The sequence below is a fragment of the Trachypithecus francoisi genome, unplaced genomic scaffold, assembly GCF_009764315.1.
Source record: "Trachypithecus francoisi isolate TF-2019V2 unplaced genomic scaffold, Tfra_2.0 Lachesis_group17, whole genome shotgun sequence".
Lineage (NCBI taxonomy): Eukaryota > Metazoa > Chordata > Mammalia > Primates > Cercopithecidae > Trachypithecus > Trachypithecus francoisi.
In genome coordinates this window covers 79,775,032-79,793,053 of record NW_022681462.1, presented here as the reverse complement: position 1 = coordinate 79,793,053, position 18,022 = coordinate 79,775,032, and the positions used below count along the sequence as shown (strand labels likewise).

The window sequence follows — 18,022 nt, the reverse complement described above, 5'->3', positions numbered from 1 at the left end:
TATATGTTCATGAATGAGATTGAGTCGTAAGTTTCTTTTTTCTCTCTGCCCTTGCTGGATTTGGGTACCAATATTTTACAGTCTCATACAATGAAATTGGGAGTGTTCCTATTTTTCTGTTTTCTGGAATAGTGTGTAATAATAATGGATTTTTTTCCTTTTAATGTTTGGTAGAACTTGCCAATGAAGCCATCTGGGCCTGGAATATTATTTTTCCGTAGATTTGTGACTCCTGCTTCAATTTCTTTAGCAGTTATAGAATTAGTCATGTTTTCTTTTTCTTAAATTCACTTTGGAAGGTTTTTTTTCTAGGAATGTGTCCATTTCGAGTAAATTTGCAAGTGGTTTGGCATAAAATTTGTGTATGGTTTTCTGTTTTCCCTTCAGTACCTGCAGCTTCTGTGGTCATGTCCTGCTTTTTGTTTCTGGTACTGATTATTTATGATTTATCTTACTAGAGGTTTGTCCACTTTATTATTTTTTCAAACCAATTTATTATTATTTTATTTATTTATTTATTTATTGAGAAAGGTCTCGCTCTGCTGTCCAGGCTGGAGTGCAGTGGCATGATCACAGCTTACTGCTGCCTCAACCTCTGGGCCTCAAGAGATCCTCTCTCTTCAGACTTCCAAGTAGCTGGGACCACAGGTGCATACTACCACACCTGTTAATTAAAAAAAAATTTTTTTGTAGGGATGGGGTCTCACTATGTTGGCCAGGCTGGTCTTGAACGCCCAGGCTCAAGCTGTCCTTCAACCTCAGCCTCTCAAAGGGTTGGGATTACAGGAATGAGCCACCATGCCTGGCTTTTATTGATCTTCTGTGTCACTGTTCTCTACTGAGGCATAGCAAAATACCCCAAATCTCAGTGACTTACAGTAGCAACCATTTTATTTACTCACAGTTCTGTGAACCTGCAGCTGGGGAAGACTTCAGCAGAAACATCTCATCCCTGTTCCACATAGTATCATCTGGGATGGATTTGGTGGGCCCCAAATGAGATGTCTGGGGACTTGGTACTGGGACCTGAGTGTCTTTGTGTTCCCCCACTTGGCCTTTGTTTCTGTATGCGCAGTCTGGACTTCTTTACATGGGGACCCAAAGTCCCAAAAGAGCACTAATAGAAGCCACAAAGCCTTCTAATGTCTGGGCACCAAAGTCATTTCTGCTGCTTCTATGGATCAATGCAAGTTTCTGTAGCAGCCTAGATTCAAAGTGAAGGAAATAGATGCCACCTCTTGATGGGAAGAATGGCAAAAATCACATTGCAAAAGGGCATACAGGATGAGACAAAATGCTGTGGCCATCTTTGGAAAAATATACCATTGTCTATATTGTATGTTTGTTTTCTAGTTCATTCATTTATGTAAATTTATCTTGCTTGGCATTTTTAGCGTGTCCTGAATCTGTGGCGTGATTACTTTCATCAGTTTTGAAAATTCTCGACCAGTATCTCTTGAAGTGTTGCCTCTACTTGATCATTTCTGCCTTTTCCTTCTGGAATGCCAGCACGGCGTTTGGCCTGCTCACTCCATGTGCCATGTCTCTTAACCTCTCTTCCAACTTTACCATCTTTATGTCTTTCTATACTGCATGCTAAGTAATTTATTATGATACATCTTCTAGTTTATTCAATCTCCTTCAATTGTGTCTAATTTTCTGTTAACTCTGATCATTGAAGATTTTGTAAACTGGTTTTTTTATTTTTCAAACTTAACATTCAGTTTCTTACCAGACTGGTAGTTAAATAACTTTGGATTCCCATAAAAACTTCAAGTTTGTCTTATTTTTAAAACATATAGTCATTTTAAGGGTCAGGCACAGTGGCTTACGTCTGTAATCCCAACACTTTGGGAGGCTGAGGCAGGCAGATCACTTGAGGTCAAGAGTTCGAGACCAGCCTGGCCAGCATGGTGAAACCCCGTCTCTATTAAAAATACAAAAATTAGCTGGATATGGTGGTGTGTGCCTCTAGTCCCAGTACTCAGGAGGTTGAGGCAGGAGAATTGCTTGAACCTGGGAGGCAGAGGTTGCAGTGAGCCAAGATTGCACCACTACATTCCAGTCTGGGCAACAGAGCAAGATTTGGTCTCAAAAAACAAACAACAACAACAAATATTCATTTTATAATTTTACAATTTTGATGATTTTAGTATACAAAGTCTTTGTGATCTGTTTCTTTTGTTTTCCTGCTGATTCTTGCTCATATGTATCTAATTTCTTTATGTACTGTACCTGGTTATTTTTTATTGCATGCTGCTCAGACTCCTTGAAAATGTGCTTATGAGATTCTTTGAGGCCTAGGATGAAGATGAGTGTCTTCAGAGAAGGTATAAGTTCATTCTGTTGGGCACTGGGGATATTATCATTTGAGGATCACTTAAAACTAAATTCATGGTGTGAGCCTCCCTAGAAAAACCAAGCTCTATGATAAGCACAGTTCATGTGTAATAGCCTTACTTTAAGATGGCCTGTGCTATTTTCCCCATTTTACAGATGAGAAAACTGAGAAGCTAGGTAACTTGTCCAAAATCATCCAGCTAATTAGTACAGGAAGCTGAGGTCAGTCCTGAGCTTGGATCCAGGGCCAGCACCTTTCGCCACCTTACAATGTAATAGAGCTCGAGGGAAGAACCAAAATTAGACTTTTATTTAAACTTTTAAATGGACTCAACAAGCAATACATATGAAAACAGATTCCTGCTTTGAATGTTTTGGCTTATAAAACTGAAATATCATTAACTCAAAACTGCAGTTGGCAAAAGCAAGTTGGCAAGAAATCATTGTATCTAATAAAATACCATTTTTGCTAGAATTTTATTTTCCTCGAATGGGTCAGAAGTTCCCAGAAGATTGTCATGCCCGTGGGAAAAACACTTGTTGCCTTGGTAACATACCCATGACAGGCCTGTCAATGCAAAACCAACGGTGGGAGCTGGGTGAACTCATTGAATGAGAAAAGGATACCTTTTCATTACTAAAACAAGCTAGGTAACATTGGTTTTGCAGCAGCCCAGGGTTCTTCCTGAAGGTTAGTTTTCCTTGCCTTCCTGCAGGAAGTTTTCCCAAGCCTTCTAGAAATACTGTCTTTCTAAATAAGAGTAGAAAGGGATATTTGAGAACCTTTGGTGGTCTGAGTCCTTCAAATTATTGATGCAAGATTGGGGAGAACCTGCTTGGGTCACATACCTAGTTGGCGGCATAGCCATCCCCGAATCTCTGGAGTTAGACTCTACATCCCAATGCCTCCATCCCCATCCCTACCCCCCACTTCAACTCACACACTTGTCTCCAAATGTCTGCTTTGGACACTGAGCACAGGTATGGGGTTTTCTCTAGAGGCTCAAAAGTTCTACTTTCCTGGGATGTCATCTGTGCCTTGTAGATTTTTAGGACTTTATTGTCAATCATCATTTTCATCAAGTTGCATTTTTGCTACTGTCAATTAACTGTCTGAGCACCCTCCTAAAAACCCAAGTTGGGCTGTGCCTGGCTGGTAGTTACTAAATCAAATGTTAAAGAACCCTCTGGGGAGAGAAAACGGATCCGCATAAAATCACTGGAGAAGAATTAAGCACCAAAATAGGTGCAAGCAGCTGTAATAAAAGCAATAGGATTCAGAGAGCTGAGAGATGAATGTGGGCTGGAGGAATCTCATGTGGGAGGTGAAACTCAATTGCTCACAGAAGGGTGAGTGGGACTGAGATAAACACCAAGGAGGAGAGAGGGCAGGTGAGGGGAGGGCATGGCATGATGGGTTTGAGGAGCAGGAGCAGGCTGGCTGAACTGGAGTGTGGGGTTGGTGTGGGGCAAAATGAGGAGTTAAGGTAGGACAATTAAACCCCAGTGCAAGGAGAATGGAGATTTTTCAGACTGCCTTTTAGCTTAAAGAGACTTCTAAAATGATTGAAACCAAATCTTTTATTTTACATTTACAAAAACTAAACTGATGGAGTGACCGGCCTAAGATCATGCAGCAAGCGTGGAATTTTAATTTGCTGTAGTGGGAAATGGGGAGCTATAGAAGGTTCTCTAACAGGGGAGTGGCATGATGCAAGTGGTATTTTGGGCAAGATGAGTCCTCCAGCTCCAGACATAAAAGGTCATGAGTCGAAAGAGGCACCACCTTGGTGAACAGAGCCCTGGATCATAGGAAGGGGCCCAGCAGGGATACTGCTGGGCTCTGGGAAAGGTGAGTGCTTTTCTTCATGCCTTAGGCCACCGTCTCCTTTTGCATTGTTGCATCTCTGAGAATGAGGGGTCCTAAGCCTCCCTTCCTTCACACCACTACTTCCCAGTTGTCTCTGGGAGGAGACCTTCCTGATGGTCTCCCTTCCTGAGACTCCCTTCCTGTTGGGGTTCACTGATTAACACACCTGCCACCATCCAGCTTTGAGGAATTCCTGGTCCTGTTTAAAGTTCTGGCCAATGGTGGCTGAGGCGAAGCTAGAGCTGCTGCTGATTGTGGAAGACATCAGTATAGGAGGAGTCAGGGCCCTGGAACCTGCCATCATTAAGGTCTGCTTGTTCATCTTCACTATGGGACTGGCTTCTACAGGTTGCTCCTTCCTGGCTTTGGGTTGGCCTCAGCTGTCCCTGTCTTAGTCTGTAGTGTGCTGCTATAATGCCACAGACTGGGCCATTTATAATGAACAGAAATTTATAGTCTCATGGTTCTGGAGGCTGAGAAGTCCAAGATTGAGGGGCTGGCATCTAGTGAGGGCCTTCTTGCTGTGCCATCCCATGGCAGAAGGCAAAAGGGCAAATGAGGGAAAGAGAGAGAGACAAAAGGGACCAAACTCATCCTTTTATAACAAATCCACTCCCACAATAATGACATTAATCCATCTGTGAGGGCAGAACCTAGTCACCTGTTATAGGTCACACCTCCTACCACCGCTACATTGGGGATCAAGTTTCCAACATGTGAACTTTGGAGTACACATCCAACCATAGCAATCCCATGAGGAAGTTGAAGAAAATGTGATCTAAAAGTAAGGCATCCCCTTGTCTGAGGCCAAGGGCAAAACTACAAGTAAACTTTGAATATGTTATTTCCTATTGGGACTGCTTCCCTCTCTTGGGGCACAGGGTGTATAATATTGGATATCTGTGGGCATCAGGGGATGGAGACAGGAGGATGCACTGGTCTCTGCCTGGAATGAGGTCTGTGATTGGTGGTGAGGTCTCTCTGGGACCATCAGCACAGGACAGAGTATTTAATTGTGGTTTGAGACTTTTGAAGCCATCTCGAATGTTTTTTGTAATCAGACTAGAGGTTGTGTCTACCCAAAGGTTGTGACATTGTTGATCCTAAATCATTCTTTGGCCAGTATTCCTGATGGTAAATCTAGAATGACTAATGGTAATAAAGACAGCTGGAAATACTGATCTACAGACAGGGCAAAACAATAGATTTCTTCTGGAAATTCGGGATAGAAGACAACACATGTAATAAGTCTTTCTATACTTTCTAAAAGACTTTGGTCTCAGGGAAAGCGTACTTGACTAGGTTAAGGAGAATCCAGTTCTATACATGACTCTGCTCGTACCTTGCTGAATAGCCTTTGGCAGGTTTGCTAGCCTCTCTGGATCTAGTAAACAAGATGATCTTGAAGGTCTGCTCACCTCATCTACTCTAGAATTCTGCGACATATATTCAGAGGTCAACCCAGCTACCTCAGAAGGGTTCTCTGTTCCTCATTCTCACCTTCCACTGGTGGCAGCATGTGACTAGCCAAGCACCACACTGACAGGACGCTATGCTAACATCCTGTACGCCTTAGAGCACCTGGAATTTTAATGCAGCAGCCAGCGAGGCATGACTCATGGTTTTCTGACTCAGCATCCACAGCTAGTCACATCCAGCACCTGCTCACAGGTCCATGCAGCATCCCACAGTCCCTGTAGGTCACATAGGGTGATAGCTTACAGCTACCCTGTGCAGTGGAGCACACAGTCACCCACAGGACCTGCTTATCATTCAAAACCATGCAGGGGATGACACTGGCTGACTTGGGCCCTCCCCTTCCAAGCTCACCAGCACAGCTCAGTGCTTAGTGGAAAGCAGTGTTGTCCACACCCTTGCTGGTGTGGTCTGCATGCACTTATGGCCCTCTGAGCCTGTAAAGATGCCAAAAAGGTCATAAACCCTGCCCCTAAGGTCACAGTGAGAGCATTACCACTTTTCAAAGAGCCCAGGAATTTACTGTGCACTGAAGAGTGACCTCAGTGCCACATAAGTTGACCTTGAAAGTCCTCCCTGATGTCTAGGAGATACTTCTTCCTTTCATCCAGGAAGACAAGTCACCTCTCCCTTGTGTATGGCCCTCTCTCACTTATACAACCCTTTCCGGTTCTTTGATCCTCATAACAACCCCATGAAGAAGACAGGGAAGCTAGTCCTATTCACATTTTATGGATGAGGAAGTCAATGTTCAGATAGATTCGATGTTTAATCAAGGTCGTGAAATGGCTGTATTCCCTCAAGGAAGGGACAGGGGCTAGAAAATCGCACTCCAGACACATCATAAGTATACAAACATCAAGGAAATCTATAAATTAAGAGAGCATGCCCTGCTTTAATTTTGCTTTTGAAATCACCCCACCCATATGTGGTCAGCTGTTGGACTAACACAAGTTGGGTTTCCTTGTAGAGTCAGGCTTTTAACCTTGGAAGCACGTGAACGTTACTGGAGGGGCTTTAAAAAACTCTCATGCACAGCATACCCATGCCCCACCAAGCCAGTCAAATCTAAGTCTCTGTATTTGGGGGCTAGGCAGCAGGTGATGGACTGAGAGCCACTGCTTTAGAAGGTACCCCGCTAAGGGAGAAGCACATGTGGTTTTACCTTGCCAAGACCTGATGTTTCCATGGTGCTTTGTTGGTTCCAGACCCCAGTGGTCACAGCTCTGTCCAACTTGGATGACTGATCTCAGCCAAAGCTGTTTCTCAGAGCATGCACAAGTGTTTTTCTCTTGCATTCCCATCAGGATGGAAAAGTACTTGTTTTTTTCCCCTGACTGCCCTGACTCAGGTGGGAATTTTTCAAAGAGCTCAAAGCCCTTCATATATCCATGAGCTTGATGTTAAAACAGCCTTTCAAAAAGGGGAAGGTTCCCTTGGGATTCCATGATTGGGGTTTGATGATGCCACAGAGATTCAGTAATTTCTTCCACAGTGCCTTGGGGTACTGTGGGAACACGCACTGTAGCTGGTAAAAGCAGAGAACTAGAGTGAGGGCTCATGCCGCTCCAAGAGTTAGTGGGGCCAGAACCAAGAGGCACCCGGTTTCCCTTTGGATCTTCAGGTCTGGATGCTTAACATTTATTTTTTTTTTTTTTTTTTTTTTTTTTTTTTTTTTGAGACGGAGTCTCACTGTGTCACCCAGGCTGGAGTGCAGTGGCGCGATCTCGGCTCACTGCAAGCTCCGCCTCCCGGGTTCCCGCCATTCTCCCGCCTCAGCCTTCGAGTAGCTGGGACTACAGGTGCCCGCCACTGCGCCCGCTAGTTTTTTGTATTTTTTAGTAGAGACGGGGTTTCACCGTGTTAGCCAGGAGGGTCTCGATCTCCTGACCTCGTGATCCGCCCGCCTCGGCCTCCCAAAGTGCTGGGATTACAGGCTTGAGCCACCGCGCCCGGCGATGCTTAACATTTAGATCCCAGGAACAGCTTTATTGTGATACCCCAGAGCAGCTGTCATGGATGACTCACATCATCAAGGTAAAAACATGAACTCCTGAGCATTTAGTTATGTGAAGAAATTCCAGAATATTGAGGCTGAAAGGATCTAAAAGATGGTGTATGCCAACCAACTCTCCAATGCTGAAATTATAAGTGTAACTAGCAATTACTGAGTTCTTTCCGTGAGTCAGACACTGTGCTGGATGTTTACATGCATTTAATCCTCATGCAACTCCATGGGGCAGGCATTATCAACCTCACCTTACAGGTGAGGAAAGTAAGGCTTGGAGAAGTTGATCAGACCAAGGATTTCCAAGCTCTCAACCTCTGCCTGGTGTATGTGCCACATTTCACGATCCCCACTCTCTACTTGGACCAGTGCCCTGGCAGCCCATTCTTGTTTGGGTAGCTCCAGCTATTCTGCCAAGGGGCAACTTGCTTCCACTGGTCTAGTCTTGGTTTGAGAGACACATGGAACAAGGCCAGCCCACTTGGCATCCGACCTATCAGATCCTGAAGGAAGTTCTCATACACCCTCCTCAGCTTCTGTTTAAATATAATATCTATGTTTTAATGCACCCTACCTGTTTTGTGTTCTTTACTGCTATTTTTTTTTTCTTTTTTCTTTTCCTTTGTTTTTCTTTTATTTTGAGATGGAGTCTCACTTTGTCACCCAGGCTGGAGTGCAGTGATGTGATCATGACTCGCTGAAACCTCAAACTCCTGGGCTCAAGTGATCCTCCTCAGTAGCTGGGACTACAGACATGCACCACCACACTCAGATAATTTGTGTGTGTGTGTGTGTGTGTGTGTGTGTGTGTGTTTTGTAGAGACAGGGTTTCACCATGTTGCTTCGGCTGGTCTCGAATTCCTGGGCTGAAGTAATCCTTCCACCTCGATCTCCCAAAGCGTTGAGATTACAAGCGTGAGCCACTGTGCCTGGCCTTCCCCTGATATCTTGCCTCCTTTAGGATTAAGTATTTTTATGGTTTAGGTTTCACCACCCCATCCTGCCCAACACTAGCTTGTGGATTATACAATTTTCATCATTATTTTGGTGTTTAAAGTGATAACATGCACCCTTGACTTATTAAAGTCTAGTATAAAGCAGTACTTTTACCACTTCCCAGATAAGGGGAAAATCTTATAACAGTTTAACTCCATTTATTCCATCCAAATCTGCCCACAAAGCAATTTGTTTCATATCTTAAACTCTAAAATATATTATTTTTTATTTATATTAGGGTTGGCAAACTTTTTCTGAAAAGGGCAAGGTTGTAAATATTTGAGATTTTATGAGTCACATATATTTCATATCATATTCTTTGTGTTTTTTCTAATAACCCTTTAAAAATTTAAGAATGATTCTTATCTACAGGGTCATATAAAAATAGGCTGTGGGCAGATTTGACTTATGGGCCATAGTTTGCTGGTCTACAGTTTGTACAGTAAATATTATTTTAGGTTTACCTACATATTTATTCTTCTGTACTTCATTCCTTTTTACATCACCAACGTCCCAACTGGGATCATTTTCCTTTTGGAATTTTGCCTGTCATTCTACTGCCTTTTGACTTCCATTGTTCCTGATGAGAAGTCAGTCTGATCTTAAGATTGGTCTCCTGTACTTGAAGAATTTTACTCCAGCTGCTTTCAACATTTTTTCTTTGGTTTTAGAACTATACCTAGATACACAGACTATTATAGTTGATGCGTGTAAGTAAGAGTCTCTGTGCTTATCCTACTTAAATTAACATTCTTTCAGCTTGTTGAATCTGTGGTTTAATATTTTTCATCAAATGTGGGAGGTTTGGGAAGTTTTCAGCCATTTTATCTTTTTTTTTTTAGATGGAGTTTCACTGTGTTGCTCAGGCTGGAGTGCAATGGTGTGATCTTGGCTCACTGCAATCTCTGCCTCCTGGGTTCAAGTAATTCTCCTGCTTCAGCCTCCCAAGTAGCTGACATTACAGGCACCTACCACCATGCCTGGCTAACTTTTTTAAAAAATTATTTAGTAGAGATGAGGTTTCACCATGTTGGCCAGGCTGGTGTCGAACTCCTTACCTCAGGTGATCCATCCACCTCAGCCTAACCATTTTATCTTTAAATCATTTCCTGCCTTCCGCCGCCCCACCCCATCTCTGCCTTTCTTTTTCTTCTGGGGCTCATATTACATGTATGTTTGTATGTTTGACGCTGTCCACAGATCTGAGGTTCTGTTTTTCTTCAATCGTTTTTCCTCTATATTTTTTAGAAATATACTTACTATCTTTAAGTTTACTGATCTTTTATTCTGTCTTCTCAAGCCTGCTGCTGAACCCACCTCGTGAATCTTTCTTTTCAGTTAGTGTACTTCTCAACTCCAGAATTTCCATTTTATATCACTTCTATTTGTTGTCATTGTCTTCATGGCTTTATTTAATTCTTCAAACACATATAATAGCTGCTTTGAAGACTTTGCCTGTGAAATCCAACATCTGTGTCAACTCAGTTTCCATTGATTGCTTTTTTTCTTCATATGGGACGGTTGTTTCAATATCAAGGCATGCCTAGTAACTTTTGTTTGAAGACTAGACATGTTTGATCAAACATAGCAATTCTGGGTTCTGTTTTATTTTTCTGAGGGTCATTAGTTTGTTTTTTAATAACTTGCCTGGACTTAAACTGTGAAATCTGTCTCTCTCATTGTGTGCAGCTAACCACTGATGTCTTTGCTCAGTTTTTTTTTCTTTCTTTCTCTCTCTCTCTCTCCTATTATTTTTGTTTTTGTTTTTTGGCCTGGCATCCTAGGAGTCACCCCTGAGTCTGCATGGTTTAGTGATCAGTCAATGATTTGGACAGAGGTTATGTTCAAACACCTTGAGACTATAAGGTTCTGTTGCTTGCTGTGTGTGTAGGTTAGAGAATGAGCACAAAGTTGTAGCCAATTCTTAAGTCTCTCTTGGTTTTAGATTTACATGTGGCTCTTTCAGTCTGGCACATACATCAATTTCCAGTTACTCAGGGATATGTGAGGAGCATATCTCAGTACTTCTTATTTCCTAGATTGCCCCATTGTCCAAATTTCTGATTTGACCACCTCTTGTTGTAACTGGGTACGAAACATTGAGCTGGAAAGATTGTGGATTTCCTTCATTTATTTCCATATTAGTCCGCTGCTTTTCACTAATCTGTTGTCTGTTGTTTTTAAATTTTCTCTTGGCTTTGGTTTATTTAATGTTGTCTCCTGGAAATTTTTTAGTGGAAAGCCAGGCATTGTATATAAAAAATTAGATAATTTTCATGCTCTGGCTGGTAGTATTTTCATCCATAAAGGTTTTCCTCTTGCTTTTGGCAGGCAGTTAGGGAGGAACAGATCACTTTTATCTAATCAGGAATCAAACTGATTCAAGTCTGGTCTTTAGACTTTTTACAGATCAGCCCATTTCTAGTTTATCCCTACTCCAAAGATCTGTTTTAGGTTCCACTTGAAAGCCTGCAATATTCATCAGGGTCCCTCCTCCTTGATGTATGCTGAACTCAGTGTTTTCCCCTAGTTCCATTAAACTGCCTGAAGTTCTGCGCAGTATCTTAGCCTCTTGGCTGCTGATTTCTGTTACTCATGATATGACAAATGCTTCAAGGATAAAACTGGTATCAAATGCTGAGCCCACTCTCTGTACTTAATTTTTCTTTGGGGTCCTGACTTCTCAAATTCTTGCTGCTTTTATAATTTTCAACAGACACACATAAGCACACGCCTGCACACATGCACGCGCGCGCACACACACACCCACCCACACACACACACACACCACACAGAGTGTGGGAGTGCATAACAGAATGTGGGAGTGCAGCAGAAAAAAATAAAAGACCTAGAAGATTCCATAACAATTTCAGGAAAAAATGTGGGGATACACCTGTTGTCTTCAGAAACATCCTCTTTTGAGCCTCATTAAAACCGGAGTGAGCAGTAAACTCTGGACCCAGACCCAACCCTCTAAACAACATTGAAAACTTTTGCTGCTTTAAAATTATACTAATAATGCCATCTATTTCCCTGGATTGTTTTGATAATCAAATGAGAGCATCTTTCATCATAATTAACATATTTCGACATATACTTTGTACAGGCACTGGGTTAGATCTTCTGCTTATTTAATTCATTTTTTTAAACTTTATAATAGAGTGCTGAGTAGATTAGCTGTCATAAAATTTGCTTTAGAATACTACTATTTAAAGAAGGGGTCCAAAAGCTTTTGAGGAGTGATTTTCTTTTAATTAAAAAATGGTTGTTCCAGCACCATTTGTTGAAAAGACTGTCTCCTCTCTGTGATATTGCCTTTGCTCCTTAATCAAAGCTCTGTTGACTCTATTTATGTGGGTTTATTTCTGGACTCTGTATTCTGTCTCATTGATCTAGTTTATTCTTTTGCCAGTCACGCTGTCTTGATCACAGTAGCTGTATCGTCAATCCTGGAGTCAGATAGTATCAATCTTCCAAGTTTGTTCTTCTTCAATATCGCATTGGCCCGTCTAGGTCGTTTGCCTCTTCATATAAATTTTAGAATCAGTTTCTTGATATCCACAAAGGTTGCTACATTTTTTCATGGTTCCAAAAAATAAAAAGAATATTTTGTGACGCATGAAAATTATGTGGAATTCAAACTTCAGTCATCATAAATAAATTTAATTTGTTTACATATTGTTCGTGGCTGCGTTCACACTACAGCAGCAAAGTTGAGTAGTTTCAGTAGAGACCATATGGTGAGTAAAATCTAAAATATTGACTATCTGGCCCTATACAGAAAAAGTCTGCTGGCCCTGGTCTAGACCTTGGGCATGTGGCTTACACTTAGCTTTTTGGTTACAAGCTTGGCTCATGGAGTCAGATGAGCCAGTCTGCCTGTTTTCAAACTCCACCATCACCATTTGCTAGCAATGTCATATTTTTTAATTTATATATATATATATATATATATATTTTTTTTTTTTAGAGACGGATTCTCATTATGTTGCCCAGGCTGGTCTCAAATTCCTGAGATCAAGTAATCATTCCATCTCCGCTTCCCAAAGTGCTAGGATTACAGGCATGAGCCACTATGCCTTGCCCCCTTTTAAAAGGCCATTTAACCTTTTGGGCCCTCAGTTTTCTGTCTGTAAAGTGGAGATGATGGCATTTATCTCATAAAGTTGTCATGAGGATTAAATGAATTAGTTCACATAAATGTTTAGAACAGTGCCTGGCACATAGAAACTGTATTTGTGTTGGCTACCATTTACATTTTTATCCTGGCTTAGAAAGAAAATTACCAAAATAGCCTCAAATCTCTGCCCTGCTAACTCCTCCATCCCACTCCCCCTGGAGTGATGATTACCTTAAAATCATCTTTTCAGAGACTGGTCACAGCTCCCTGTTGCTCATGGACTAGCCTGGCATTTGTGGCTCCCCAGCCTAGCTACCATCTGTCTGTGCAGCCTCATCCCCCCTGCCCACCACTTCCCTGGCCTCCAGTTACCCCTATGCCAGCCTTTTCCAGCATTTTGTGCTTGTCCACACCTCTATGCCTTCCCGTCATGTGGCCCTTTCTGCCCAAAAGCTTGCTTCTGGAAATTTCAAAGGAATCGCTGAGATCTGGAGGCGAATTCCAGTCATCATTCCTTGTGCAAGCTCTAACGTGGAAATCGATGCCTGATCTCACAGGGAGTATACAATGGAAATATACTGTTGCTCCTCATGAAACTCTAGATAAATTATTTTCAGGGTCAAAAAAGTAAAGCTGCAGAAGAAGGCTGTGGTGGAAAAGAAATCAAGCCCTCTCGCCCAAGTCAGAATTCCTTTTGGCATTGCTAGTGTTGTTTGGGGGTTTTTGTATCGCATGTCTTTATAAGGAGTATGTACCCTGGGCAGGCACTGGGTGGGGAGAAGTCAGAGGAAGTAAGGCACACTGACCTGTGATTAAATCTCATTATCATTGATGTATCATGTAGCTATTGAAATAAGCATCAGAATTATATAACAACATTAAAAATGCTCATGATACGTCAAAGGAAGTTTGCAGGATACAAATTTGCATGCACACAAATTATAACTGAATAAAACATGTGCCTGATGATAGTCATGAAAAAAATGAACAAACAAAATCACTTTTGATTGTAAAAGTAGTAGCATTGTGGGTGGTTTTTTCCCCTTTTTAAATTTAGGGTGCTGTTAATTTAAAACTACTATAGTTTGTGTAGTTAAAAAACATGGAAAAACTTATCTACACGTACACTTAAAATGAATTTAATTTACTGTAAGTCAATTATACTTTTAAAAAGTAAAAAATGGTAAATATTTTTAAAGACTGGCCAAAAGTAAGCTGGGAGAAGGTCAGTGTCTTTGCCATCTCCCCACCTGCCTTTTCTTCCCCTTATTCCTCATGTTCAGCAAGACCCCTCAATACAGCCCCTATCCGGGTACTTAGTACAGTCATGGCTGCTAGGAATCCTGTGATTAGCTCTTCTCCTAAGATCACATTACCCTTCAAACTATTTTATAACATCCTTTGCCTTCCCTGCTTTGTCTTTTTTTTTTTTTTTTTTTTGAGACGGAGTCTCGCTCTGTCACCCAGGCTGGAGTGCTGTGGCCGGATCTCAGCTCACTGCAAGCTCCGCCTCCCGGGTTCACGCCATTCTCCTGCCTCAGCCTCCCAGGTAGCTGGGACTACAGGCGCCGCCACCTCGCCCGGCTAGTTTTTTGTAGTTTTTTTTTTTTAGTAGAGACGGGGTTTCACCGTGTTAGCCAGGATGGTCTCGATCTCCTGACCTCGTGATCCGCCCGTCTCGGCCTCCCAAAGTGCTGGGATTACAGGCTTGAGCCACCGCGCCCGGCCCCCTGCTTTGTCTTGAATCTGCAACAACAATAACTATTTGTCTGACATTACTTTCTTTGTGGGTTCTACCCTTTGCTAAGGAGCCCAAAAAGCAATCTGTGATAATGTGCTTGGGCATGGTGTAATGTTATTGCCGACCCCTCCCAGGTAACACTTTTGCTTTTTAACCTGGGGATTCTGCCCTAAATGGTTGTGTTAATGGAAGCATGGTGTCCCACCCAATGGAGGAGATAGCTGGACAAATAGAATCGGGGCTTCCGTAACACAAGGGCCATTACTGAGCTGGGCACGTAGATATGGCTGGGAGGAAGGGCATGAAAGCTACAAATTTGGGTGGGAGTTAATTCCAGCTAAATAACTTGAACTATTTCTGCCTTCTTTCAGGGACCCCTCAGATCCATACCTCTTTTGGAAAGAATACACTGGAAGGACAGCTATGGCCAGAGGTAAGGGCTTTGCCTGGTGGGAGGTACGTGTTTGTGGAGGGGAGAGGGAAGATTTTCCTTATAGTGGGTAAACCCAAGTTTTGGTGCAAGTTGACAGGCCCCTTCCTAAGGCCTTGAGGGAATGGGCTGGATGAACTGCTTCCCCCATGGACAGCCGGGGTGTCCAGCAGAGTGTGTATCCTGGAATTTGGAGCTTATCATCCCTGCAGACTGAATGGGCGGTTCCCAGAAGTGTCCAGAAGGAGTTATAAATGGGCTTGTTATCTCCGTGAACCTTGAAGCAGATGTTGGGAGTTATCTGAAGGAATCTGGGTGAGGTCTTCCCAGAACATCCATAAGATAAGGGCTGAGAGTAAATGCTGTGGTTTTTTACTGTAATCAGTACTTCAAGAGAAACTGTATCTTCTTGTGATGTCAGATGTCCTCAGTCACCTCATTTACTGCATGTTTTTCCCTGTTGGAGTATTTCCCCCCTTCCACTCTCAATTTTTTGGGGAAAAGACACAATCTCCCTTCCCAGAGCCTTCCATGGTATTCACAAAAGCGGAAGCTGCCCCGGACTCAGTACCAGCAGCTGAAGAGGTCCAGGTGGTCTTGAGGACCTGAGCACTGGTCACCAAGTCCTTCCTCCAGGCTCAGGACACTGGTAGGGACATGAGAGTCTCTCAGTTTCAAATGTACCCAGTTTTGGGCAACAAATAAACATAATGCCTCATATACTTACTTTTGTATAAGTTATCAAATTAAAAGATGAAAAGTAGATAAATGTAGCATGGAATATAAAATATAGCATGGGACTGATTGTTTTTTCTTGTTTTAGTCAAGGTATCCTGAGTCTTTTCTTAATTACTTCTTTTCACTGGTAAGATAGACACAAAAGTTATCATTTTAACCATGTTTGAGCGCACAATTCAGTAGCATTAAGTACTTTACATTACTGTGCCACCAGCACCACCATCCATTTCTAGAATGTTCTCTCTTTTTTTTTTTTTTTTTTTTGAGACAGTCTTGCTCTGTTTGTTGCCCAGGCTAGAGGGCAGTGGCATGATCTCAGCTCACGGCAACCTTCGCCTCCCGGGTTCAAGTGATTCTTGTGCCTCAGCCTTCCAAGTAACTGGGATTACAGGCACACACCACCACTAATTTTTGTATTTTGTATTTTTAGTAGAGACAAGATTTCACCACGTTAGCCAGGCTGGTCTCAAACTCCTGATCTCAAGTGATCCTCCTGCCTCAGCCTCTGTGCCCAGCCCCATTTCCAGAACTTTCTCATTCTTCTTCATCATCTTTCTTCCCTCTCTACTCCAGTGTTCTGAGACATTCTTGCCACCTGTTAAAGTCATTGTCAATAGAGTTATGTCCCCTTTTACCAGATGAACTGGGTATCGGGTTAGGAGAAAATGACTATGGGCAATTATTGTTTCTAGATTTTGAGCCTAAATAGAATGAGTACATAATCATTTCTATACCAAGTTTTCAGGATCTGCAATATTTCTATACAAGGCAGTTGATGTTTCTGATGTTTGTTTTCAGTTGCAGACCCTGAAGAATTCTCCATTCCCATGCAACCCAAATAAATTAGGAGTGAATATGCCTTCTGAATCAGGTATGTGACCCTTGGCCATAAGCAGGAAAAGCCTGGTATCTTCTCTCTGAAGTGGCCAGCAGAGGCTCTAACCCTATTCCTCTTGTACCTGTTGGCCCTTCAAGTCCTCCTCTTCCTTATCCTCAATCCCTGTGTGACAGATGAGTTCCCAGTCATCTGTCATAATTCCATGGTGGCTTGCTTGGATGAGGGTAATCTCCAGGATCTTGCCTTCCTGTGGGTGGATGGTGTTGTGGGAACTCTGAGTTACAGCCACTCATGTGGCTTCTCTATTCTTGCAGTGTAGCCCAATGGCAGCTCCGGACCTCTTTCCCCACAATGGCTGGTTTGTCTAATGACCCGGATGCTATGAATTCTCTTGAGTGGGCCTTCTTCCCTGGCTTTATCACATTGAGAGGCTGCATTACAGACCGTATTTAATAGATTTATGTTTGTACTATTCTGCCTTGACTGGGGTTTCCATTTAAGCATGCTATTCTTGCTGTTATATAGGGACTTCAGGTTGAAAAAGAAATTGATGCACTTTTAAGGAAATGTCATCTTTAGGTGGCTTACATGTAAATGATCCATAACATGACCAGGGAGTATGATCAGTGATTTCTAGGGAGACTTAATTGCTAAAAATGCCAGTGACTCCAGTGGGTCCAGGAGACTTCCTTGTATGGCATTTGCATACAGCTTGCATCTGGTGTGGATATGTGTTCACAGGCTTTGAATGCTATTCTCTGGTAATCTTCAAGCTAAAGTGATCCTTTTGGTAACCAGGTGGTTTTAATCTTAATGTCTTGTCCTCTCATTCATGGTGACCCAGAAATGCAGGGCTATGGCACAGCAGAAAGTGAGAGGCAGAATGGGGTCCAGGTGAGGGGAAAATGAGGGCCATGAGTGACCTTCCATGGGTCACCTGTTTGGACAGCTCAAGTCCAGTTAACAGTGTGGTTCCCAGAGAGGAGCAAGTGTCTTTCTGGCAGGATTCCTAGGGTTCCCAGGCACTGCGTGGTCTTTGGCATCCCAATTCCATGGCCAACGGACTGTACCTCCGCAGCTGTCCAGGGGCTGGGGGATGTGAGTCTCCTCTCCCATAAGGTATCCTTGGCCGACATCACGGGGAATGTAGATCTGACCTTCCTATATGGGTTCTTCTCTCCACAGTTCACTCTCTGAAGCCTTCTGATATTAAATTTGTGGCAGCCATTGGCAATCTGGAAATTGTGAGTATTTGAAGTAGCTTGGGGCAGGAGACAGAGTTTGGTACTGATGATCCTCTGAATGGGGCTCCTGGTAACTGGGCAGAACGTTTCATTTTGGAAGAGTATATGTGAACTGGATAAATCCAGGAGGTTGAATCTTTATTTTTTACTTTATTTTATTCTATTTTATTTTTTTTATTATTTTTTTGAGACAGAGTCTCACTCTGTCACCCAGGCTGGAG

The 18,022-nt window shown here is 42.6% G+C and overlaps 1 protein-coding gene across 1 annotated transcript in view; it reads left to right on the top strand.

The window, feature by feature from the left end:
* Positions 1–18,022, top strand: part of PLB1 (phospholipase B1) — a 158,744-nt gene that overhangs the window by 14,394 nt on the left and 126,328 nt on the right. Inside the window, exons 3-5 of the mRNA XM_033176174.1 lie at positions 14,923–14,984; positions 16,518–16,590; positions 17,743–17,801. Of these exons, the coding sequence (XP_033032065.1) occupies positions 14,923–14,984; positions 16,518–16,590; positions 17,743–17,801 (194 nt within the window). The remainder of the gene's footprint in view (positions 1–14,922; positions 14,985–16,517; positions 16,591–17,742; positions 17,802–18,022) is intronic.